At 35.9% G+C, this 25,885-nt stretch overlaps 1 protein-coding gene across 5 annotated transcripts in view; it reads left to right on the top strand.

Annotated features, from left to right (window-relative positions):
• Nucleotides 1–25,885, top strand: part of IFT88 (intraflagellar transport 88) — a 213,515-nt gene that overhangs the window by 167,175 nt on the left and 20,455 nt on the right. For 3 of the 5 annotated variants that reach the window (XM_050710949.1, XM_050710950.1, XM_050710945.1), the window contains exons 3-20: nucleotides 302–364; nucleotides 1,570–1,626; nucleotides 2,817–2,870; nucleotides 4,403–4,466; nucleotides 4,543–4,612; nucleotides 5,639–5,729; nucleotides 7,719–7,823; nucleotides 9,088–9,194; nucleotides 9,855–9,965; nucleotides 10,056–10,287; nucleotides 11,039–11,109; nucleotides 11,621–11,707; nucleotides 14,742–14,841; nucleotides 19,322–19,408; nucleotides 20,052–20,238; nucleotides 20,836–20,944; nucleotides 22,667–22,817; nucleotides 23,968–24,083. In XM_050710949.1, coding sequence (XP_050566906.1) covers nucleotides 302–364; nucleotides 1,570–1,626; nucleotides 2,817–2,870; nucleotides 4,403–4,466; nucleotides 4,543–4,612; nucleotides 5,639–5,729; nucleotides 7,719–7,823; nucleotides 9,088–9,194; nucleotides 9,855–9,965; nucleotides 10,056–10,287; nucleotides 11,039–11,109; nucleotides 11,621–11,707; nucleotides 14,742–14,841; nucleotides 19,322–19,408; nucleotides 20,052–20,238; nucleotides 20,836–20,944; nucleotides 22,667–22,817; nucleotides 23,968–24,083 — 1,862 coding nt within the window. Of the gene's footprint in view, nucleotides 1–301; nucleotides 365–1,569; nucleotides 1,627–2,816; nucleotides 2,871–4,402; nucleotides 4,467–4,542; nucleotides 4,613–5,638; nucleotides 5,730–7,718; nucleotides 7,824–9,087; nucleotides 9,195–9,850; nucleotides 9,966–10,055; nucleotides 10,288–11,038; nucleotides 11,110–11,620; nucleotides 11,708–14,741; nucleotides 14,842–19,321; nucleotides 19,409–20,051; nucleotides 20,239–20,835; nucleotides 20,945–22,666; nucleotides 22,818–23,967; nucleotides 24,084–25,885 lie in introns of all 5 variants that reach the window. The other 2 variants (XM_035542725.2, XM_035542726.2) reach the window with 1 other exon arrangement.

The raw sequence follows: 25,885 nt of genomic DNA, 5'->3' as shown, positions 1-25,885 counted from the left end.
ATATTAGTTAAAAAAACAGAAAAACAACTGAAAGTGAGCTTTTGGACAGAAAAAAGTTATGTCATCACTTAAGTTCTGCATCCTCAGGGTTACATTTTTCAGGATATAATCAAAATTTCTTAATCTAAAATACCAAAAAGATAGACCAACTAAAATCATTGTTGTCAGTAAAACTTATCATTCAGTTATCAAGTGTTTTTGGAAGAAGAATCATTTTTTACCTGTCTGCTTTCAGTAGTCAAAATGTTCTGGGATTGTGGCTTTGGATGGTGAGATTTAAAGAAGTTTTTATTCTTTCTAGGATTTAGAAAATGATATAGGTTTTCAACAGGCAGCAAGAACAAGTCATGGGAGAAGACCCCCTGTAAGTACATACTAAAATGTATCATAGAGTCACAGAATGGTTTGGGTTGGAAGGGAACTTAAAGATCATCCAATTCTAAACCCCTGCCATGGGCAGGGACACCTCCCACCAGACCAGGTTGCCCAAAGCCCTATCCAGCCTGGCCTTGAACACCTCCAGGGATGGGGCATCTACAGCTTCTCTGGGCAGCCTGTGCCAGGGCCTCATCACCATCTAAATAAAGAATTTCTTCTAATCTAAACCTACTCTCTGTTAGTTTAAAGCTGTTACCGCTTGTGCTATCACTGCGCCCCCTGACAAAGGGTCCCTCCCCAGCTTTCTTGTAGGCACCCTTTGGGTACTGGCAGGCCGCTGTAAGGTCTCCCCGGAGCCTTCTCTTCTCCAGACTGAACAATCCCAGCTCCCTCAGTCTGTCTTCACAGGAGAGGTTCTCCGGCCCTTCTCATCTTCATGGCCCTCCTCTGGACCTGACTTAACAAGTCCATGTCTTTCTTGTGCTGGGGCCCCCAGAGCCAAATGCAGTACTCCAGGTACTTCTACACTACTAGTGTAGAAGTTCTCTAGAGCCCTAGCTCTAATTTTAGGTCCCATACCCAAGCAAAGTTTGTCTCTTATCTTTTTGTCTACTACTGTCTTTTTGTCTACTACTAACATGATTGATAGAAAATTAAGTAAAAAATTAACAGAATACTAATTCTGTTAAGTTCTGGAGTTAAGCTGGAAGACAGCAAACAAGGAATTTTGGTTGGAAACATGTATTGATGTTTGATGAAATGAAATAAAGGATTGTTAAAGAACAAAACTAAATATTATCAAAGGACTTTAATATTCTATGCAGACAATTACTGGCCCTGGCATTATACTAAGGCTGAGATACATACTAGAAAGTGTAATCTAGAAAACCATGTGTTGTTCTGATTTTTTTTCCTCCATACTCATGTACATTACATCAATTCTTACTTTCATTTAGCTGTGACATAACCCCTGTCAATTTTCAAAACTAAATACAGGTTTGGTACCTGCACTTTTGACGTATATATTGTATGACTAAAGAAGAGGTGAAACTGTCCGATTAGCATTACTTATCTGCCAGAATAATTTGTTTCTACAAGTTGTGTAACAGTTGAAGCATTATTTCTACAAATTCACTGTGTAAAAATACTAATCAACACACAGTTGTTCATTGCTTTCTTTCACCCTTCCAGGTGACAGCCAAAATTCCTGGTACATCAGCTTCAAGACCTTTAGGTACTGCATTTGGGGTAGGTTTTTGTTCTACTGTGTATATATAATGAAAGTGAGATATTTACCAAAAAAATGCCAAAAATTAAGTTTATCATTTAATCCCTTGCAAAAAGCTCGTCTAAATTTTTGTCTCCAGATAGACATTTATTTATTAATTTTCTAAGTGCACAGACCAGTCTTGGAGCGTGCAAACTATGCTCTTTTGAATTAAGCTAACTCAAGTGATGCAGTCTAGAAGTAGATGAAGTGTTGTTCTCCAGCCAGTAATGGATCAGTCTGCAGGACCACCCTAGAGGTAGAAACCCCCAAAGCACTGTCCAGTCCATAATACTACCTCTTTCACTCTGCAAATTTGCTTCTCCTGCTCCACAATCCTTATTAACGTAAATACAGCCTTAAGCAGGAGAAAAAAAACAATCATGATACGTGATGGATAGTAGGTAAAACAGTAAAACTTAGGGGTAGAAATCAGGAACATTTTCTTATGACCTGAAGACCTTTTATTTTTGTCTATTTGTATTGCATGTGTAGCAACCTTTAGTATTTACTAATGTTTCATGCATTTACTCCTCTACACTTCTAACAGTAATACCGAAGGACAACATGTGACATGTTAGCTAATGGAAAAGATAGCCACTGGCAGTTTCAAAGCATATCTGTGCTTATTGTAAAATAAATCTGCATGAAAGTATGACAAAATCTCTCCCCAAAATTCGTAGTTAAGTGCAAAAAAACTCTGCAGTGAAATGATGTTTGAAGGCTGTCCAAAACATAAAATAGACGAATTACAGTTTGTAATCTTGTATCAGCCATACTCAGAACATTACTGCAGTATTTTGTGTAAATTACTTGTAATGGATTTTGAAATGCGTAATTTTTACTAATTGAAATTAATTTCAACAATTTAATATTGGAAAATATTGTTGCCTTAGAAATTTCCATGGAATTTACATCTTTTAAAGGCCTGGCAGAAATATCCAAATACATAAAAACAGTATTAAAAATTTATGCTAACTGAAGTGGTCCACGTCTTCAAGTTTACCAGGCACAAGTATGTTACATGTGAATAATGTAAATGAGACTTCTATTAAGAAATTCTGAGTTTAATAAGCTCTTAAAACTAAATTGTGGAAAGACTATGTATAGCCTTTTCAGGCTTCTAATGCCTTGTGAATAGTAGTTTCAAACAAGTTCCTTGTTTTTGTAGTCAAAGGCAACTTTAACTTCATCTATGGGAAGACCAATGACAGGAGCTATACAGGTAAAAGTTTCCAGTATTTATGTTTTATATTGTCTCACAACAGTTATGTCTGCTACATGTTTGGGTTTGATACAAATATTTAAGGGTTAATTGAAATAAGAATACAAAAGATTATTTTAAGTTTGTACTTTTTTAAAGTACTACTGCCATCAGCAAATGTGTTTTTGTTGAGTATGTTATCTGAGCACATAGTCGGAGCCAGTACAACTGTAATTGTTTTTAAAACTTCCTGACATGCATTGAATAGCTTTTCTTTGAAATAGGAAAAAAATTCTTTTTTTTTACATCTTTCTTATGTATTTGTACTTTAGAAAGAATTTATTGCAAAACATCCATGACTTTCTATACCACCATCCTTAAACTTATTGACTTTGTGTTAAATATATATCAATATATATCCACTTTGTATCAGTCCAGGTGGGAGACAGGAATTATCAGAGAACATTAGGAATGGGGCTACTCCCTAAGGGAAGGGGAGCCAAGCCAAACCAGGAGCCCAGGAAGAAATCACATGGACAGCAGTGCAGGGGGCCTCACCAGCCCAGACAGTCCCACGGTACCTGAGCAAGCCAAGTAGGTTCCACATGGAAATGGTGGCTATGTCCAACCAAAAGTTCAGAAAATAAGGCAATGTAATGGAGATGGAGCAGGTTCAAGGTCAAGCCAAAAATTTGATGCATGGGCCATGATTAGGAGCCGTGACCCTCGGGCACATCCATAGCAGCAAGGCTGAGATTAATCCAGGAAGTCACTCTGCTGGATGAAATCTGGATTAAAGAAGTGCTACAGCCAGGCAGAGTTGCAGCAAACATAGAAAATAACACTCCTCAGCATAGACCAGGGAAGAGCTGAGAGCCCAGGGCTGAGCTTAAATAAAACTCCTGGACCCATGGGTAGGGTGTGTGGGCGGAGGTCACAGGTGGTCAAAACCGTTAAGGTTTATGAGTTGCACTCAGGGGCCTGACCTTTTTTAGTTTAATAAGATGGTATTGGGGGTGGGGTCAGGCATTTTGGGGAAGAATTGTCTGATAGTAAGTTACAAATACAGAAAATTTCTAGTTTCTTTTTGTCTCTCTTGGTTTAAATCAAATCAAACATTCTGATTACCAGCGAAGTCTAAAAATCATATAAAATTAATAATAAAAAGAAAAAAAACCTGCTTTCTGAAACAGTGTGACAGACAGTAAGCTAGAGCACATTACAGACCTCAAGACCAACAATTCTTAAGATTTTTCTAAAAATAAAAATGTTTGAAATTAAGTATTTTGAATACGTGTACAATTTTCAGTGCATATTTGTATCAATTATAGTTTCCATATACTGTTTGCTGCTCTTCTTTGTGGACAGTTATAACGTATAATATTTGAGAAATACACAGGTCGATAAAAACAGTTTAAAAATACGCAATTTTCTGAGGTGGTAACAATTGTTTGTTGTATTTAAAGGTTTTGTAATATGTAACTGATGCACATACTGTCCACAATCTGTTTTTTTACAAACACTCACTTAACGTTTCTTTGTTTTTATTTAAGGATGGGGTTTCTCGACCCATGACAGCAGTGCATGCTGCAGGTTACACTAAGGCAGCCATGAGAGGTACGGTTTGTAGAAATTGCTATCTGCCAGATGAAGATGTTATTTTACAATTTTCAGTACTGTGTTAATTTTGCAGGTTCTTTATTTGATCCTCTTGGCCAAGCAAGAGGTCCCGCTCCACCTTTGGAAATGAAAAATCCAGACAGGTTTGTTCTGAATGATTTCAAAGCATTTACAGCAACAAAAAACAGCTGATAGCAGAGCTTAGAAACATCCAGGCAATTAAAAATCCTTGAGGGGCCAAACATGTAACTTTGTGTAGTGCCACAAACATTTATATACATGGTTAGCTGACTCCCCAGAGTAGTTGCACTGACTTTAGGGACAGTCTGATTTCAGAGATTTTTGGCTCTGACTGTAGCCCAGCAGCCTGGATGTAGCTGTTGCCACACAAATATTCTTAAGACTGAACAGGATTGTGGAGAACTATGAAAGAATGTACTGCGGGCAAGGAACACCATGATGCACGTAGCTCTGCGCGAGGACTTGCGTGGGTTTGCCTGCTGTTTCTCCCTGTTTGCTGTCTGAACTTAACACCTGAGGTAGAACTGAGGTTGTGAAAGTCTTGTGGTCTGGTGTGAATATTGGTGAGTGGGCTGAGAGGAAGTCCTTGAGCTTAAATTCCTTAAATATAAGTATGTAGGAGTAGGGAATCCTACTGATATGTTTGGTTATTTAAATGAGGAAAAAATACAGTTGAATAAGAACTTTTAACCAAAATCTGCACATGCAAGCTATGCTCTAAAGTTTTCTATGCAAATGAGTTTCAGTTAATTGCTTTTAATACAATATTTTGTTTCACAAGATGTTTGATTTGGAAGTTTCACCAGTTAATCTGCTTGTTCTGTTGTTGTTTCACCTCAACAAATTGGGTGCATGAAATTTGCATGTCTGTCTTGTTCTCATAAGAGGATTTGTGTTTTCTTAGGTCTTTGTGTGTATGAATGTGATACCTTTGGAGGGTTCTCTCTGGGCATAGTTTCACATTATATTTTCTTTGATGGGAAAATTGGTTAGTTGTGACCTGATATATCACTGAGTTGTTTTATTGAGAGTATCCTGCATAAAAACTTAGTGTTTGCCATTACATTACTGGTGGTAATCAATCCTTTTATTCTTGTTTTGTTTTGTTTTTGTTTTTGTTGTTGTTGTTGTGTTTTGTTTTTTTTTAGTTCAGAAGAGAAGATTAGGCAGTTAGAAAAAAAAGTGAACGAACTGGTTGAAGAAAGTTGCATTGCCAACAGCTGTGGAGACTTGAAATTGGTATTTTTTCTGGATTTCATTTCTCTTTTGATATTATTTGAAGCACAATTTGCATAGTTAGATGATTCAAATTAGTTTGTGGTTCAAACACTTCAAATTATTAAAATCGTCTTAATTCTAATTTTATGACTCTTCCGATACAGTGATAGCTTGTGTTGCCCCCCAGTAAAGATAGGACTTCTATTGTTGTGTATGTATTTGTTAGGATTTCAGTGTTATAAAGACTCCCTTCCCCATATCTCCACTGGCCTCTTCAAATAGGTCTAATCTATTAATCATAACTGGCACAGATAAGTCCAATTTAACATACGGACTTTATGGAAATGGCGGACCCTTCTTCCATATCAGGCATGTAAACACCCTCTTTGCAAAAATTGATCCCCAGATATGTATGGATCTTGTCTGAGCGGCATTCTGTTTTCTTGGTATTACTCAGGCCTTTTGGATAATGTCATTTTCATCCAGGACTGATCCTTAGCACCAGGGTCAATTGCATGTAATCCACCTCCACAGTAGTAGCCTTCTCTGTCAGGGATTTACTGGTGCTATAGCATATGGAAGACCCTTACTATGTTGCTTTTGTTGCACCATAAGGGATTAGCAGCAAAATGAATTACTTCATCTTCTCTTCAGTTTTTCGGACAAGGGGACCTTCTAAGCTAAGCACACCCTGAATAGCAAACACTAGTACCCTTCACAGGACAGTGGCAATAAAGCACACCAACCTTGGTTGGGTTCCTGTGTATCAAAATAACTTCTCTTACTTTTTAGGACAAGGCTTATACTTTTTTCCATATCCTTTGGGTTGGCCAACTCTAGCTCCTAAACTACTAGGTTACTGGGAGACCTTACTAACTAGTACCCCAAGCAGCCTGAAGTCTGCTCTCCCCATGTCCAGGGTTGAAGTTTTGGTGGCAGTTTTCCTCTTACCACTAAAGATTATAAACTCAACTACTTCATGGCCACAATGGCCAAGATGTCCATCAATCACCACTTCGCTCACAGGACACTCTCTGATTACAAGCAACAAATCTAGGATCCTAGTTAGCTGCCTTAGTTCCTGTACTAAGGTTACCGTGAAGGTGTTTTAGGGATCTCCTGGGCCTGATGTATCAGCTGTGTGATTTTCCCAGTTAACATCTGGCAAGTTGAAGTCACCCAAAAGGACAAGGGAGGCTGATCTAGAGGTTATCTCTTAGTTCCTTAAAGACTAATTCATCAGTGTCATTGTCCTGGCTGGGTGGTCTGTAGTAGACTCCCACAACATCTGCTTTATTTGCTTGTCCCTTAATCCTTACCCAGAGGCTCTCAGCTGTGTCATTGCCAGCTGCGAGCTCCATGCTATCCAACCCCTCCACTACATCCAGTACTACTACCCCCCCTTGCCTGCTCTGCCTGTCCCTTCTGAAGAGCCTATGTCCATCCTAACACGCCAGTTGCAGGACTCTTCCCACCAGGTCTCACTTATGCCAATGATGTCGTAGCTCTGGGACTGAGCCAAGGCTTCTAGCTCCTCTTGCTTCCTCCTCACGCTATGTGTATTGGTGTACAAACATTTCAAATGTGCCTCATTGTACCCAGCACCTCATGGAGCTGGCTGAAGGATCTCACTAGCATGCAGTCCCTCAAATTTTGGCATGCTATCCCGTACCTTATCACTGGCGAGCCTGGTTTTATCCCTTTCCCCTTTCAAATCTATGATTAATACGTTCCTACAGTTGTGATTATGGCATATGTATATATACACAGTGTAACTATACTTCTCTAAAAATATTACAGCTAAGCTGACTTAGACAACTGTATGTCTGCTTATAGCCAATCAACACCTTTCTGTGGGTTATAGTGCTACTTTTCAAGCACTGTGTGCAGTCTGTGCATCTGAGGAAAATGGACATGAGTATATTATTTTCATACTTGTTTTGAATGTATTTTTGTGGTCTTGGATTAGTAAGATTCAAGGCATCACTAAATTTTGGTCATTTATTTAAGGCTCTGGAAAAAGCAAAAGAAGCTGGAAGAAAGGAAAGAGTATTGGTGAGACAACGTGAACAAATTTCTACTCCAGAAAACATCAACTTAGATCTCACGTACTCAGTAAGTGCTTAGAAATCTTCAGTGACTGAGGCATGTTGGTAGCTAACCTATTAATGATGTTTCAGTGTTTGCTAAGTGAGTTTATTGTAATCATAGAATCATTTAGGGTTGAAAAGACCTTCAAGGTCATCAAGTCCAACCATAAACCTGACCTACCAAATCCGAACACTAAACCATGTCCATTAGTGCCACGTCCATACATCTTAAATACCTCCAGGGGTGGGGGGATGGGGACTTCACCACTTCCCTGTGTGTTCAGATCAGATACGGTCTAAATTTAAAAAGAAAAAAAAGTTTATAAAGATAAAGTGAATGACTTCTTAAAGTTTAAAAACTTAATATTGGATTGCAAAGATCCATATATATTACCAAATCTATTCCCTTGCAAGTCTATGCCCTCTTGAGTACCACAGGAACCACTTAGTCAACATTAATTGAAGAACTACACCCATGAACATAAATTCCAGCTACCTACTCACATAAAAAGCATGCATATTAAAATATCAAAATATAACAAATGTAAACCCCACGCTTCAAAAACAACAAGTCTAGAAAATATTATAATGAAGAAAGCAGAAGAGATCAGACAGTCACTGCCTTTATTTTGAACCATAAAGTGTCGGGGAATATATTATGTGAAAAAGGACATATTAATATCCTGACTTTTAAAGCAGGTATTTAGATTTACTTTCTGGTTTTCAAATTAGTAGTTTTGTTGTTGTTGTTGTTGTTGTTGTTTAAAAAAAAGGTTACAACATAAATAAAAATATTTGGGAGAAATTTAAGGTTATACTCCAGGTATTGCTGTAGAGAAAATGATAAGCAACGAATACATCAAGTTAGGCAGACTCAGTCATTAATTTTACAGTGAAGTTCAGAGTAAAGCTGGGGAGAAACATGTTTAAGTATTTTACCAGACCCCAATGGAACTTCTGTTTTGAAACAACAGTTCAAAAAATTCTCTCTCCGTAGACTGAGGGACCACTGATAGTAGGACGTTTTTCCACACGTTGTTGGTCATAAATTACGTAGTTTCTGAGTATTGTCTTAAACAAATGCTTCTAATAACCTTGCATTATAACACTGTCTTTATGTAGCATGATTTTTGTTCGTAGTTATTTAAGTAAAAAAAAAAAAAAAAAGAATAAAATGAAATCAATACTTTTTAGGTAAAATTAATGTGAAACTGTCTGCTATGAACTCAAATTTATTACTGTTGAGAGAACTTTTATTTTCTTGTACCTATAATTCCATTTTTTGATAGGTTCTTTTCAATCTGGCTAGTCAGTATGCTGCTAATGAAATGTATGCTGAAGCACTGAATACTTATCAAGTTATAGTGAAGAATAAGATGTTCAGCAATGGAGGTAGGTTACATTCCAAAATGAATTAAAATTGGTAGCCAAGCATTCTAAATCAGGACTTCCTCTCCCTCATGTTGACTCACAGAGATCTCAGTTCTCATGTCTGCCAGGGTGACTGGCAGATACACACTGTCTGACCTGCTCTCATTTAGTGTGGTTGTGCTCATGAAATCTTTTCTTTCCGTGAGCTAAGCGAAACGTAAAGTCAAATACATGATTTTCTCATGGAACATGCTACATTGTCTGCTCTAATACTATTTTATTCTCTTTTGACTCAACTTGCCCTTCTAAAATCTTCCTTCAGTATTTTGTACATCTTTGAGACTTCTGCGGACTCCACTCTCTTTTTCTCAGAGATGCTTATTTACAGCTGCCTTCTTGGAGCGCACTGTAAAAAATTTCTACTCATTCCTCAATTCACAATCAAAATCAGATATACATCTTATGTTGATAGCTCTTTTTTAGGCTTCACTACTGCTTTAACTCCTTCTGGGTGAAAGTTACCAGGAGGCTGTTCCTTGCAGGGGTTCTTTAAAGGAATACTGGTACCCTATAATGAAGACAAATTTATTAAAAAGGTGTTCTGCTCTCCCTTTGAAACAATTTTTAAAAATACTCTAACTATGCTTTATAAGACTGTAACTCATTCACTTCTTATGATAGGTAGACTGAAGGTCAATATGGGAAACATATATTTAAAACAACGAAACTATTCCAAAGCTATCAAATTCTACCGTATGGCTCTAGACCAGATTCCTAGTGTCCACAAAGAGATGAGGTGAGTTTATGCTATTAGGGTTCTGAAATGCAAGTTTTGAGTACAATGTCATAGTTAAAAATGTAATCTAATTCTGATTTCTTTATTTAGGATTAATATAATGCAAAATATTGGAGTTGCATTTATTAAAACTGGCCAATACATTGATGCCATTTCTTCCTTTGAACATATAATGAGCATGTCCCCAAATCTGAAGGCAGGCTTCAACTTGATCCTATGTTATTTTGCTATTGGAGACAGTGAACAAATGAAAAAAGCATTCCAAAAACTGATTGCAGTTCCCTTGGAAGTGGATTATGATGACAAATACATTTCAACAAATGTAAGTTTGAACAAAATAAACTATGTTTTTATGTGGTAATTCAGGAGAAAGGGGAAGGGATGTTGAATGCTTTGATGATACTGAATATGTAAATTGATGTGTATTTACATATCTAAAATAACATTTTTTAGTAGAATGAATTAAGTGTGACCGTAGTGCTCAGAAATGTAAAATATGTTGAGAATATTCAAATATTTTTTTTTTTTTTTTCAGAAGATAGGGTTTACATGATGTCCATACCTCACAGTTGTTTTATTAAAGATTTTGTTGAAATTCATCTGGCTGACTTACATAGCTCATTCATTGCTTTGCCTCCTTTAGTTACCTAACATTATAGTAAATGATTTATAAGCTAAAATAAAAGGAGCAAAGCAATAAGTGAATTAATGCAAGTAATCTCAAATGAGTGATAATAAAACTTGTAATATGGTAGCGTATTTTATAGAAGGAAGATTTTAGTGAAATTTGTAGATGCTTAATTTAGCTTAGAATTTGTTGGAATCTGGACTTCCTCATGACCACATGGCTGAGCACTGAAATAGGATGAAAGTAGTTGTAATGTCAAACTTCAGATTTTGTACTTAGATTTAAAACTACTTTAAATTGAAGTCAGCTTTTTGAAATGTGAAAAGTAAATAACTGACATTGTAGACTATGTAATCTGTTTATGTTTGCAGTCAAATTGTCTATAAAATAATTAAAATGCATGTATACTGGCATAATTACTTACAGTTGTTTTGTCCCCATCCAGGATGATCCACATACCAATCTACTGATTGAAGCCATTAAAAATGACAGTTTAAGACAAATAGAACGTGAGAGGTAATAGTGGGGTTTGTTCTTTCTTCACTCTGATGCCATGGATTTTAGTTCCTTAAAGTATTACCAATCTTCTTGTGTGTCCACAGCTATTGATATAATGAAAGCGTCCTCATAATTTTTAAGAAAGAACATGTTTGGAAGAACCAACTCAATCACTGAGTTTAGTGTCCTACAGTTGTAAAAAAAAAAAATATATAAAATAGGGGTTTAATGCGGAAGGGGAAATAAAACATCTATCTCATATGCTATGGTTTACACAGCATAAAATTGCAGCTTTGGTTTTGTTTTGTTTGTTTGTTTATTTTTTTAAGTAAAACTACAGTGTGCAGTGAAACGAAAACAGGAAAAACTGAGAGCACTGTGAAGATACAGGGCGGTGGTGTTAGCAGGGACTGGTTAGATTGAGTTTTCAGATTGTCCCAAGTGCAGGAAAAGGCAAGAACAAGATTTGGTTATATTTTGCATACATGGTTTTGAAATGGTGACGTTTGTGTTTTTTCTTTTTCCTTAGGAAATCCATGGCAGAGGAATACATCATGACAGCTGCTAAACTGATTGCACCAGTAATTGAAACATCTTTTGCTGTTGGCTATGACTGGTAAGAGTTAAGCAGGCCGTCATTTTGTCTAACCCGTATGTCAGTCTCTGGTGCTGGTTATTAGACTGGGTTCACAAACTTGAAGAGTCTGGAAAATACAGTTTGTTGCACATCTCAAGCACAGGGTCCAGGCTGTTTTCAGTTTGCCTCCATAATCCACTGGAGGGAAGAAAAAAAAAAAAAAAAAAGGAATTTCATTGCATTACTGAAACTCAACTGTTAATTATACCTTTTGAACTGTTGTGTATTAGCGCAAAGGGAGCTTTGTAAAATTCAATTACATTCAAAAATAAATTTGACAATTCAAGAACTTATTAAAAGTCTTGACCTGCAAACGCTGTACGGAAGACAATAATCACGATTCCTTATGGTAAGGTAGCAGATAGCATAGGGAAGACTTGGGGTGCCTAAGAAGTTCTCATTACTCCACAAAGTCATTATATAAAAAATACTGAAATCTAAATCTTACTAGAAATGTTTAGTTGCATTTAATTTGTAAACTTAGTGTTTGTAAATAAAGGGGTCTCTGCTTGTGGCAGAGGGGTTGGAATTAGATGATTTATAAGATCCCTTCCAACCCAAAGCATTCTATGATTCTAAATGTAAACTTCATCTACTGTTTCTTTAACATATATACAAGCACAGTGATAGGCTGGTGATACAGTTTAGTGTTCTGGATTTTATATCCAGTTTATTTTTCAATTTACAGCTTACAGAATACTCTTAAAAAAAAGACACTTTCTATAATGACAGCGTAAAAATTATTAGTATAACTTGTTGAGCTATTTTGTTAACTTTTAAATTTTTCTATTATAAGGACCTATTTTGATATTTTAAGTATTTTTGTAACCTTATTGGAAGGCAATGTACGCAAATGAATCTGCAACCAAAGCATTACTAACAGATATATTCAGTGTTAGATTTTCTTAATGTTTGAAAAAATAGAGTAGGGAACTGAAGGAAGTTTGATACGAAAAGGGAACTTTCCTGCCTTTACTTTTTTTTTTTTGGCCAATTAGCAATATTTTCAAAATTTGAAGGTCCTGTGACTGTAATTTATTAATGAAGCAATTTATAGGAGTATGAAATAATCTCTCATGCTGAGGACATGTTTAGTCTGCCACAGCCCACAAGGTGGTGTTTGATGATTTAATAATCATTATAATCCAATCATTTCCCTACTTTTCCCATTCTGACTTATCAGAACAGTATGTCTTGTGAAAATAATTTTGTTGCTTTATAACTTCTTAGCAATTGCTGAGTAAGTCTGATTTGTTTGTTCCGTATCTTGGTTTTTCTTCATAAAACCAAATAAGTTTCCCTTATTTCACAGTTAGTCAGATACTAAGTTTCCTCGGTGCTATCCACAAAATACTCTTCATGAAGTAAAATGTTCTCTTTCATATCTGTTAATTAAACAACTAAATGGTGAGATGTGTGGGATTGTTTTGCATATATCAGGACAGATTTACTCTTCGCTCTCCTAGGCTGAAGTATTCAAGCCCTGTAAAGAAGTTGTAAATGTTAGTTTAACGAGCATTTTGAGTTTGGTTTTCCAAGTACTACAGTTTGCCATGAGTCCTCTGCATATTAAATGTGCTTTTAATCAGATTAATTTTCTTCACAAAAATAAAGTGGGGACAAATATTCTTTCTATGTCATAACTTCTTACTGAGAGTTCTTAAAGTGTGACGTAATCTTGGGACTATTCTATCATCATAAGGAACAGATGGATAGATAGATCTCTGCATTTTATGGTTAGAAGTAACAGGAACAGTCAAAAACTGTTCTGGGGCCTTTCTGTTATTACAGACCTGTGCAGAAATTGCCTTTCTTTCAGTATAATTTTTCCTCCAGTGTCAAAAAGCACTTGTATACTTTGTATAGTGACAATCCATGTGCCAACCCAATTATAGAAGCTGGCAGTTTGTTAAATTAAACTGTTGTTGGCAAATTAGCCAACTATTAAAATAAAAGGGCTTTCCACCACTTAGGGAAAGTGGGAGGGATTAAAGTATCACAGAAAGTTGTACATTGTATGCTTAATTCCAAACAGTTTAGGAGACCAGTATATACATTCAATAAAAAAAAAAAAAGGTCTTGCCTCAAGTGATTAGGTAGTTTTAAAATACACCACATCAAACTCTAAAAGATGGTGTCTGTGAATGAACATCTGAACTGTCTCCTCCATTCTGTTTTCCCCTCACTTTGCAGAAGACCCTAAGCCAAAAGTAACTGGGGGATGAGCAGAAAGAAGTTTACGATTATGACTTCATTATTATGTAGCTCAGGAACACAGTCTACCATCTGTTCACAAAGCTGCTTTATGGGTTTGGTAGTATCATACACAACAGGAGATCAGGTTTGAAAAATGAGCTGAGAGAACCTGTCCAAAGAAGGAGTTTCCCCCAAAACAATAGTGTGAAGTTAAGTATAAGTAAGGCTTTATATAAAGGCTGAGTGTTACTTTAGGAGTTATTTCTATGTTTTTATTTTGCACATTGTCCCTATTTTCCTCCATATTTCTGTGAAAATACTCACAGATATATTAATTAAAGATAACATACACAAAATATGCGAGTATTTTCACAGAACGTATGTTAGTGCAGGTCAAACAATGTGTCCTGAGCTCAGTGCTATTTTGCTGTAATAATTCTGACATAAAAAAAAATATTCTAAAAACAGAACGGAACCAAGATTCCATTTCAAAGAATGGAATCCAAGACCAAGCACTGAGTAATTTATCCAACATCTGTTTAGGTCAATGTTTGACGTCAGTATTGCAAAGTTCACTCAGTGATGGAAAATAACATTTTTTTTTTTCAGTCAGTGGCCTAAATATAATGAGAACAGAGTTACTGAGGTTGATTATGGGAACAAAGTGTGTTCATAAATATTTTTAATCAAAGTGCTGTTTGCCTTTGTAAAGAAGGAATAGCTAAGGAAATTTGGAAAGCGAATTGGCAGCAAAAGTATGTAACAAAGTGGCATTTGCACAGATGCACTTTGTTTATCAGATTTCTTTCTCTTGCAGGTGTGTTGAAGTAGTGAAAGCTTCCCACTATGTAGAGTTAGCCAATGACCTGGAAATAAATAAAGCCACTACTTATTTGAGGCAACAGGATTTTAACCAGGTATAGCAACTTTTCACATTATTATTTTTTTAATTATATATTTTTTTAATATTGTATTGTCAAAGACATCTTACATTGCCACTGCATGTTTTTCAGCAAGGATAAGAACGATCTGGGCAAGCCCCAAAATTATATTGAAGCTCTTCAGTAAAATAACTTTATAAAAACACATTGCCAAGAGATGAGTTTCATCTAAATGAAATTTCTGACATAGAAGTTACAGTGAATGGAGTTCATTTCAAAATTAAGACACCTACTTTTAGTTATCTTCCCTGGGTGTCTAAGCTCGCTTTGCAGTTAATGGGAATGTAGTCAGTACAGTGAATTGGAGCCTAAAGAGCAGTTTGCTAATCAGCCAGAAGGTTATTTTCATTAGTATGATCTGAATCTTTCGCTGTTATGTTGACTTTAACACCAAAATATTTGCAGATGCACTTCGTATGTATCAATACTGTTGATGTTATCCTATTCTCACTTCTACCTGTGCATCACATTACCTAAAATATTATAATGTCACCTTGAACTTTGGTCAGCCTTCCTATCCTGCTATTGAAATACAAACTGGAATTAAATTGTCTGCTCAGGCGTTTGGAAAGTTCTACATCTCTCATAAAAGATTGTTTGCCTAGAGAGCATAGAGAACTAGTATGAATCACCATTACATGAATTACCATTACTGAAAAGATACTATAATGGTTTAAGCTACAGTATACAATAGCAAGTGAGGAAGATCATAGAAAAGACACAGTATCGCTGCTTTCAAGTAAAAGCATAGCTCATTGCTCAAAATTTAACTGGCAGAAGTTCAGAAGATGAAGCTACCAAAATCATTGTGATTTTAGTGTGTATCATAGATATTATTACACGCATCCTATTCATTGCTTTGTTAGATTTATAAATATACCTGTGAAGTAACTTTTGACCATGTAAGTAGAAACTATGTGTATGTCTTTACGTAGGTAAGGTCCCTTTCCACAGCTTGCCATCCAGTAGCTATTATAGACAAATCTTTGCCAATTAATTTCATGTTGAATCGCTCTCATGGTAGAAATTATCCCTAATCTCTTGTTAATATGCACAGCAGGCTATTAGCTATAGCTTTCCTTTTATACGCATATAAATTGCCAATGAAGGTGTATAAATTAATATTGCAATTTACCAGGTGTAAGTTTTTGTTATTGTCTAAGTTCATGTGCCTTATATTGTTTTATTTTAAGTCAAATGCATTTTTTGCTCTTAATGAAATTTTTAGTAGGTTTCAGTACAATTTATAATACCAAATTTTCATCATGTGAAAAAGGCTCATTTTGAAATGATAGCAGCTGGAAAACAACTTTATCCGCACAAGTCAGATATCTGACAGGATTTGCTCAATTTCCTTCTAACATGCACTGTTCAATACAGTCAGTGATAGGAACGTTGAATAAACAAGAAGGAACATAGTAGCCCGTGGGTTGTACAAGTGGCAAGAAATAGAGAGAATCGTATACAGCAAAATTATAGTGGAAGCTGAATACCTCTGTCATCTAAGGGCCTTCACCTTCCCATAGCTTGGAAGGATGCACACAGGGCCATGTGCTTAACTTAAGCCCACCTTCCTTTCTCTGTATTTAAGCTCTTCTGGATTCTCGAGCTGCTCCTGTCCACCCTGCCCTCTTTTCCTTCCCTGTAGATGTAGCAAGAAAGCTATCCTTTTATTATACTGCATATCTGACAGATAGCTTTTCTTATATATATATACATACATACATATATATATGTATATATGAAAAGTACTATGAGAGTTTTGAAAATTTTGGCTTTAGCTTTTTTGATCATTTTTGGAGAGTGAGAGATGTACAGGTAGGTAGAGAGTAATATGATCTCAAGAATTGACTGTTTTGATGGTATTTTATTCACAGTCTCCAGTTAGTATCCAATATAGGGTATAAAAATTGTTTCTCAGAGATAAAAGGAGATACAGAGTTTGTTGATGATGTTCCTGTGGAGTACTTCAGTGCAGGGAGAGGGAAGGGCATTGGAGGTTTGGAGTAAATGGGGAGGGTGCACTTTTTGCCTAGATTATGTGGTAGAAAACCTATAACCTGCACTGGAACTACTTGATAGTAGAGTGGGACTAAAGAATGGTAATTGCACGGAGTCTTTTTTTTTCTAATATAACTGCAGCTGCCAGTTACATTCATCCAGTCTGTCTTTTGTTCATATACTTAGTAACTCACCACCTGCTCAACACACCTTTGGCTGAAGAACAGGAATGGAAACTTCTTGAAATATTTAGTTTTAGGCTGAAGGTTTAAGTTTCCAAAAAACTGAAATGGATTTCTGCTGTAACTCTAACGGGCTTAATGTGCTCATCATAATTAATACTATTTTAAAATAGTCCTAACAAAAAAATAAAATAAATTTAGGTTGGAAATTCCCACAGTATATCTAGACTGCATTCTATTATTGAAAGGGCTTGTGTATTGGATATTTAAAACGTTTTCTTAATTTCAAAGAAGAACTTTGAAAATTAATTTTAAAATAAAAGCCTGTAAGTTAGTTATGCAGCTCCTTAACATCTCTGGCAGACCCTGCTTCAGTCAGGCAAGCTGTTTTCAAGTTTAACTTCTGTAAGCAAGTAATTTAGGTACAATGGAATCGTCTTATAAAGAATAATTTGGGCAATCTGTTTTATGATTGTTGAATCTAATAAACATTATTGATGGGATTAAAAAGTTACAAAATTGTTTAGAAATTTCATTTAGTTGATGATAAAGAGAGCACTTCCACTCTGCAAGGACAGAAGGAGTTTTGCTACTGATTTTCATCCTAAGGCTCCTAATCGCTGAAATGGTTTAAGAGACCTGCAGCTTGGTTACCAGTAAGTGAATAGAGTTCAGAGTCGTATGAACTTTTCATTATAAATGAAAAATAGATTACATCCACTATAGTCTTTACAGTCAAAGGTGCCATTTAGCAGTAATAGCAAAGCTAAACATATCAGATACAACAGGAAATGGCTTTTCAGAAAATGATTTTCAACTATATAGCTCTTACTTTCACTAAAAAAGATTCAGTTGTGAGAAATGCATGGCTTTTACTCGAAGCAAGTCTATGCTTAGGAGTAGGGTATCTCAGATACAGTGTTATATCTGTAAATACTTTGGACCGTTCCCTTTTTGCAGAAAGTCACAAATAAATACAAAAGATTGAAATTGTCATAGCTGAAGTCTCACATACCAGATAGCACAAGCTGTACGGTCAAACTTTTGAAATTCTCTCTTTAGGTGAAATTGCTTTGTTTCTTCTGAGAGTTTTCTATTGTTAGGAGAATATTATGATCTTTAGTAGTTAATAGTTCTACATTGAATGTAGTTGACTAAATCCATTAACTGCAACTAGCTTTATATACTTTGTCGCTTTACACATCATTAGGACTGTTGTGTATTTCATGTGAAGTAACTAAAAACAGTATGGATGACAGTTAATTAACACTTGTTTTCTTCTGGTTTGTTTTGGCATGCCACATATGGTGTGATGCATTCATTTTGATATGTAGACAGTGGGTTATAGGTTTCATGCAAAGGAAGAAGGAAACTTGAGTTGCAAATGTTGATGGCTAAATTGAAGTTGCCACATCTGTGTTATAATAGGCAACAGAACTGGGCCCACTGTAATATTCTAAGTTTGTGTAATTAATATAAATATTTACTGTAAAGAAAAGAGATTTTCTTAACAGTTTAGTCTGCAATTACAAATGTTATTATATAGTCAATGAAAAAAAGCAGCCCTGATATTAAAGTTTCTTTGATAGTTTATTAAATTTACCCTTTCTTTACTTTTGTCCATGAACTTCTTCATTTCAAAGTTTATGAATTTTATTTTGGGGGGGGGTAAAATATTTCTTTATCTTATATTCTCAGTCTTCACATAATTGAATATTTCCTAAACTTAGACAGGTGTTTTCGTCATATTTCACAAAACAACTTCAGGTTGAAATCCAATCCTACACGTCCTTGAATATACATATTGAATACATAGTATGAATTGAATACATAGTGTGTATTTTTTTTTATCTTTTTCATAAAGAGTTTTAGTCTCAGTCCTTTCATGTTCACTTAGAGAACTGGAAAAATAGGTGTGAGAGTTTTAATCTGTTGGCTATATTAAAACAAATAATATAAACTTATGTTTTCTATGTATATAGAATTGTTATCAGATACCTGTATTTCAAGATACCTGTATCTAATCTAAATTCTAAATAAAAAGTGGTATATAGCTGATGCTATTCAAGTTTTGTGACCAAGATTAATATCATATATATATTTGTGTGTGTGTCTGTAATCATGTGTTACGAGCTGTAGTAATTATCATGTATGTGATGATATGAGGTGGTAATTTTAGATGTTTATTACTGTGTAATTTATCAGTGCTTTCTGAAAGAATTTGGTGTAAGTTTGCTTCAATGGGAATTAACTTGTTTCCAAACTGCTTCTAGGCACTGGAGACTTTAAAAATGTTTGAAAAAAAGGATAGCAGAGTAAAGAGCGCAGCTGCAACAAACCTTTCATTCCTTTATTATTTGGTAAGTGTTTGCTTCAACAAAACCTGTTAAGAAGAACCAAAGTTGATATAGCAATTTCTGGATCTTTGAGCAATTTTTGTGTTTGTCTAAATAAGCTGTGTAAACAACAAGAAACTGCCTGTCATAAAAGCTGTTCTGGAACATGCTTTTGTGGCTGTGGTCTGGGGCATGTCCCTTGTCTGCTGCTGCTGGGAGGGAGTGAGATGGATGCCCACGCCACAGAAGCATGCCTGGAGCGTGATTTGTTCACCACCTGCATTTAAAACTTAGCTCCTGAAGACCATGGCTGAACTTCAAGAACATGTGAAGTATGTACGTTAGGAGTGTTTGCATATGAAATCTGGAGGGTTTGTGGGGCTTTTGTTGTTGTTGTTTTTAAACAAATACTACTTTGTTGCAGCTAAGAAAACTTCCAGACTGAGTGGAACAGAATGGCAAAATAAGTCTGAAGTGCTAAGTTCTCTGAAACTTGAAAGAGATGATCTGCCCTATAAAAATACATAAGGAATATTTTAGGACTAAAGAATGTATTAATTTTTCATCCTTAATCTTTTGAAATTCCACTATAGTAACCGTAAGAAGCCAGAACTGCAAGGAGATTGACTGACAAATGACTAATGCAATGTTTGTTTCGTTCATATAGGAGAATGAATTGGCACAAGCATCTAACTATGCAGATTTAGCTGTAAATTCTGATAGGTACAATCCAGCAGCTCTAACTAACAAAGGAAATACTGTTTTTGCAAATGGAGACTATGAAAAAGCAGCTGAGTTTTATAAGGAAGCTCTCAGGAATGATTCCTCTTGCACTGAAGCACTTTATAATCTTGGTAAGTCAAAGGTGCTTTTGTGATTTAGCTTTTGTCTAAAGGTGATACTAGTGTTTCTGAGAATCTGGCTTTCTTGTATATAAATTTATTAATTTATTGTTTATTACTTTATTATTAATTTATAATTTATTACTTTATTCAGTAATTTGTGTTATAGCAGGATATTAACTTCCTATCTCTTCTACAAAAAAAATGTTAATCATCTGCAATTATTACTTGATATTGATAAGTCATTTTGAATATTAAAAAAATACCGTACATGTTACTACCTACTAAAACCTACCAGCACTGGCATTATTGAACCATAACAGTCATTCCACTCCTGAAAACCATCCCTTGCCCTCATTCATGTTGTTCAGAAAGTGAGAATGTTCTTGGTCTTTGATTAGATTCCTGCTCCTTGCCTCTATTATTTTAAGTCATGCTAGCTGGAAGGAATTACAAGGATGACCCAAGTATAGAGTACATTGATGTCATGGCAGTTACACTTCTGCTGAGTTTCATGGGCCTAATTTATTTTTCTTTGTTACCATGTCAATTAATGTGCTGAATACATTTTTATCTCATTGCAGTTATATTGTAACCTTTATTTTTTAGGTTTAACATACAAGAAGTTAAACAGAATAGACGAAGCCTTGGATTGTTTTCTGAAACTCCATGCAATCCTTCGAAATAGTGCCCAAGTCCTTCACCAAATAGCAAACATGTATCTTTTTTCTGGGTTATCATAAGGAATGGTGGTTTTAGTAGACGATGGTGTGATGGTGGTTTGAGTAGACTCATTTAATCTGAAATATGTGTTCTAGTCATGACAAGGAGACTAAAAAATTTACTGTAGTGTCCATTATAACTAGGATGATCGTGCATAAATTGGTTCTCTCATGTTTGTAAAAACAAGGACAGAACTTACAACCTTCTTTGACATTTCTGATGAAGCAAGTGGAAAAATACTTTAATGCTGTTTGCATTGCATCAATCAGTGTGTCAGGGAATAGTTAAACATTTACACTCAGTATTAAAGTGTGCTCTGGAATATTTAAATGCTGCTGATTTTATTATGAAACTAATGTCACAAACGTAAGCACAGTTGAGTAAAACCTGAAAAAAAATAACTAATGAAATTGAAGTTCTGTTGGGAAGGCTGTTTTCAGGCTAGTGTATGTGTAAGAAAGTAATTGTCTCCCACTGCTGCAAAAGCAGAACAGATTGGAAAGCCAAGTATGGGGTGGAGTGTGTTTTGGCTTTGCACATCACCAGTGATATTCTACAGTATGAATTCCTTTAACGATGTTTCTGAGGATGTGCAAACCATAATAAAATCATCCCCAAAGCAGAACAGATTCCAGTTCCTGTACTACACTTCTAAGGGTAATGAAGGTAATAAAAATATATTTTAGTCAGTAAAATAAGCAACCTCCAGAAATACGAAAGGGCTGTGGTTTCTATTCCTTGCCTTGCCCATTTCACAACAGAATAAATGGCCTTACGGTTCCCAATTCTGTCTAGGTGAGAGTTTCTGTGCTCCACTGCTGTGTAAAACTGCTGTCTACCAGTGCTCATAAGCTTCTTCCACGATGGGTAAGGGTAAGGTGCAGCAAAAAATTGAAAAACATGTTGGGAAGTAGCTCTAACTCGCAGTGCTGCAGATCTGAGCTGCTGTGCAGCTTAGGGGTGACTAGGGAAGGGAGAGCACGCTGTAGGAATAATTAAAACCAAAGCTGCTTCTGTTCTCTGGACCAAAATTGTACAGTCTGTGCTGTGCTTCTTTGACATAGAGCAGAAAATCTCACTGCAGGCAAAAGTCTGTTCTTGAACATAGCAGTTTTACGTAATTGATTATTTGGGTCAAAATTATATATTATGAAAAATAAACCAAGTCGTGAAGGCTACAAATAAATTTCCTGGTTCTCACTCTTCACTCTTATAAATGAGGAAATCTAAGTAAAATTAGTGACTGACATAGGAGATAACCAAGCCCAAGGTGTTTTTTAAGGTGACAGATCAGCCTCTGAAGGGAGAAATTCTTCACTGTGAGGGTGATGAGGCCCTGGCACAGGCTGCCCAGAGAAGCTGTGGATGCCCCATCCCTGGAGGTGTTCAAGGCCAGGCTGGATGGGGCTTTGGGCAACCTGGTCTGGTGGGAGGTGTCCCTGCCCATGGCAGGGGGTTGGAATGAGATGATCTTTAAGGTCCCTTCCAACCCAAACCATTCTATGATTCTATGAATTATTTCTTTTTTTCACAAAAATACTTTCTGATGCTAAAGAAATTATGAAACCAATGTGTAAAAGTTAACAACATATGTCCATACTACAGTGACTGGTATATCTGTCCAGCATGTGGGTTACATTATGTAAAGCAGTAGGAATTCTGAGTAGATCAAAATAGAGTATCATCATCATTAGTCCTTGACTGAAAAAAACCTCAGATATGAAATGATGGAAGATCCCAATCAAGCCATAGAGTGGCTTATGCAGCTGATCAGTGTAGTACCAACTGACCCTCATGTCCTTTCAAAGCTAGGGAAATTATATGACAATGAAGGTGATAAATCTCAAGCTTTTCATTATTACTACGAGGTACTTGCTTTTTGTTATTTTTCCAATGCATAATAAAAATCTTTCTCATAAGTAATGAAAACGTTGTCACATGTTCCTGTATCAAATTAACAATTGATTTTTTTTAAACTATTCAAAATGTCACCCAAAATAAGAAAGAATGAGATTTTGAGGGGGCAAGAGAGTTGACAAAATCTAATTTTTGTAGTCAGATCCCGAAGAAACTTAGACTGTATTTCCACATGGTATTTGACCCTCCACCTTTCATTTTTCTTGTAGTCATTATTTAGATTGGCCCCTAACAATTTCAATATAAATTCGGTTTGAGACACATTATCAAAAATGGATATAACAAATGTGATTTTAAAAGGTGCATAACTTGGCAGCATTAATTGGAAGGTATGTCTGTGTAATGGATATGGTTATACATATATGTGTTTGTGTTTATGGGTATATATTTATAGATACATTAATGGTACAGTTACACATAATATACACACAGTTGCCTAAAGATAGGTGTCCTCTCTCCTTTCAAGCTGTCTATGGTTTATAGAGATCCTTTTGTTTTAGAAACAGGAGAAAGGAAGCTTCTTTGCAAGCCAAGAGTTCTTTTTTTTTTGTGTAAAGTGTGGATGACCAAAGTCTGTGTTGCAGTTCTGAGTACTAGCGGGTTGTGCGTGATTATAATTTTGGAGCCTATTTCAATGGAAATTTCTAAGAATCCAAAAATGTTATTTACATACCTATGTATTTCATAGAAAAGAATGCTTTTAGGTTAGTTTTTCTGAAGACTGACTTAAGTGTGAAATTGTACATGTATTAGTTACCATTGTTTAACATTTTAGGTAACTTATTCACATATAGAGCTGATCTAAGTAAACATTTTAGCTGTTGCAAACTGTTTAAAATAGTATTTCAAATAAGGCTAGATGGAAAACGTGACAGGCTCATCTCAGGTACCTTCTAAAAAGCATTCTGTAATTAGAAAACCTGGCATGCTTTTTTTTTTTTTCTTCTTAGGATTAGTTTGTACAGTACACTGCTTCCATTCATATATCGCATATTTTTGGCATCTGGGGAATTAAACACTTGAGTAAGATATTCCAGAAGTAACATAAAGATGTTGTTTATCACTAAAATTGTGTTTCTTTCACCTTTCCTATTTTGTCAGTCGTACCGGTATTTCCCTTCAAACATTGAGGTCATTGAATGGCTTGGAGCCTATTACATTGACACCCAGTTTTGTGAAAAAGCCATTGAGTACTTTGAAAGAGCAGCACTTATCCTGTAAGTAATTATTATTTTATGCCTACTCAAATATTTTGTGATTGGACATGCGTAATCATGCCTAGAGATAAATTAACCTAATACTGTAAGCAAATACCAGAGTTAATTATATTTGAATTATTATTTAATTTTCTCAACCTTCTGTTCATTTACAGGATGGTATTGTTCTTACTGTGCAGTTTCAGTGTTAAGTAAGATCCTCCATTGGGCCCAAGAGAGTATTAGATATTTGAACCTCTTTTCTCTATCCTCTACCATTAAACACAGCTATGAAGTGGGGAACAGCTCTACTAAGCCCCCAAGACTTCCTTCTCTATAGATTTATACGAACTGTTTCCTTTCTGTTTTTTTTTTTTTTTTAATCACACAGTGAGCATTTGATGGTTTAGATAAATGTATCTTTTAGCAGTTGTTGCTGCATTTTCCCTTCTCACGTAACTTCTACTACCACAAAAAGAATGATATTACAAAGTGTAGAAGTAAGCAAATATGTTCCATGCAGAATTACCATGGTCAGTGGAAGTACGCTGACGTATCAAATAGATCTTGACGTAGGTATTTGATATATAGTAAATTAAACTTAATTAATGAAATTGACCTTTAGCAGAATATGATGTACTTAAGAAAGTGAGTCTGTAGGCTAAGCATTCTATTCTAGATCAGAAAAGGGAGCTTATGAGACAAAAGCTTAACAAAATTTTGATCTAATTTAAATCTGCAAACCACAGTTTAAATGGAATTCCAAAAAGACATGCATTTGGTCTTTTTGTGTGGAAACAAAGATTTCTCCCCATGTTCATGAGGAATTTTATGATAATAGACCAACTGAAATTCATAGAAACAAAATTAACTCCAGCAAGTGTGAATTTTCCCCCTGTACTCAGCTCTGGTGAGGCCGCACCTCGAGTGCTGTGTTCAGCTTTGGGTCCCTCACTACAAGGAGGACATCGAGGTCCTGGAGCATGTCCAGAGAAGGGCTACGAAGCTGGTGAAGGGCCTGGAGCACAAGTCCTGTGAGGAGCGGCTGAGGGAACTGGGGTTGTTGTGTCTGGAGAAGAGGAGGCTCATTGGAGACCTTATTGCTCTCTGCAACTACCTGAAAGGAAGCTGTGGGGAGCTGGGGGTCAGCCTCTTCTCACAGATAACCAATGATAGGACTAGAGGGAATGGCCTCAAGTTGTGCCAGGGGAGGTTTAGGATGGAAATTAGGAGACATTTCTTCTCAGAAAGAGCGGTCAGGCATTCGACTGGTTGCCCAGGGAAGTGGTGTTGTCACCATCCCTGGGGGTGTTCAAGGAAAGGTTGGATGTGCTGCTTAGGGACATGGTTTAGTGGGTGACATTGGTGGTAGGGGGATGGTTGGACCAGATGATCTTGGAGGTCTTTTCCAACCTTAATGATTCTGTGATTCTAAATTTTTCTTGTGTGTTTTGAGAAATCTACAGAAAATCAGACTAAGGAAAACTCGTTACTACTTGCCTTGTGTTGCTCTAATATTTGATATTCTTTTTCTTCTGTGAATGTGAATGACATACATGAACAAGACAGCATATGAACAAGGAAAGATTATATGCAAATATTGTTAGATGTTCAGTACGAAATATTAATTCTGGTTTAGAAGGGGCTTCAGTTAGAAATGACTAATTACTATAGAAGAGAAGAGCATAGGTTTAAATAGGGATTAAAGGTTGCAATAAAAATATATGGGAAAACAGATTTCACTCAAATTAAGGTAATAATTATTAAGAAAGACACAGATTAGGTGAAAAAAATATAGGAGACAGTTCACAAAATTAAAAATT

The sequence above is a fragment of the Cygnus atratus genome, chromosome 1 (assembly GCF_013377495.2).
Source record: "Cygnus atratus isolate AKBS03 ecotype Queensland, Australia chromosome 1, CAtr_DNAZoo_HiC_assembly, whole genome shotgun sequence".
NCBI lineage: Eukaryota > Metazoa > Chordata > Aves > Anseriformes > Anatidae > Cygnus > Cygnus atratus.
Note: the sequence above shows the minus strand (reverse complement) of the source record. Positions and strands in the feature narration are given on the sequence as shown.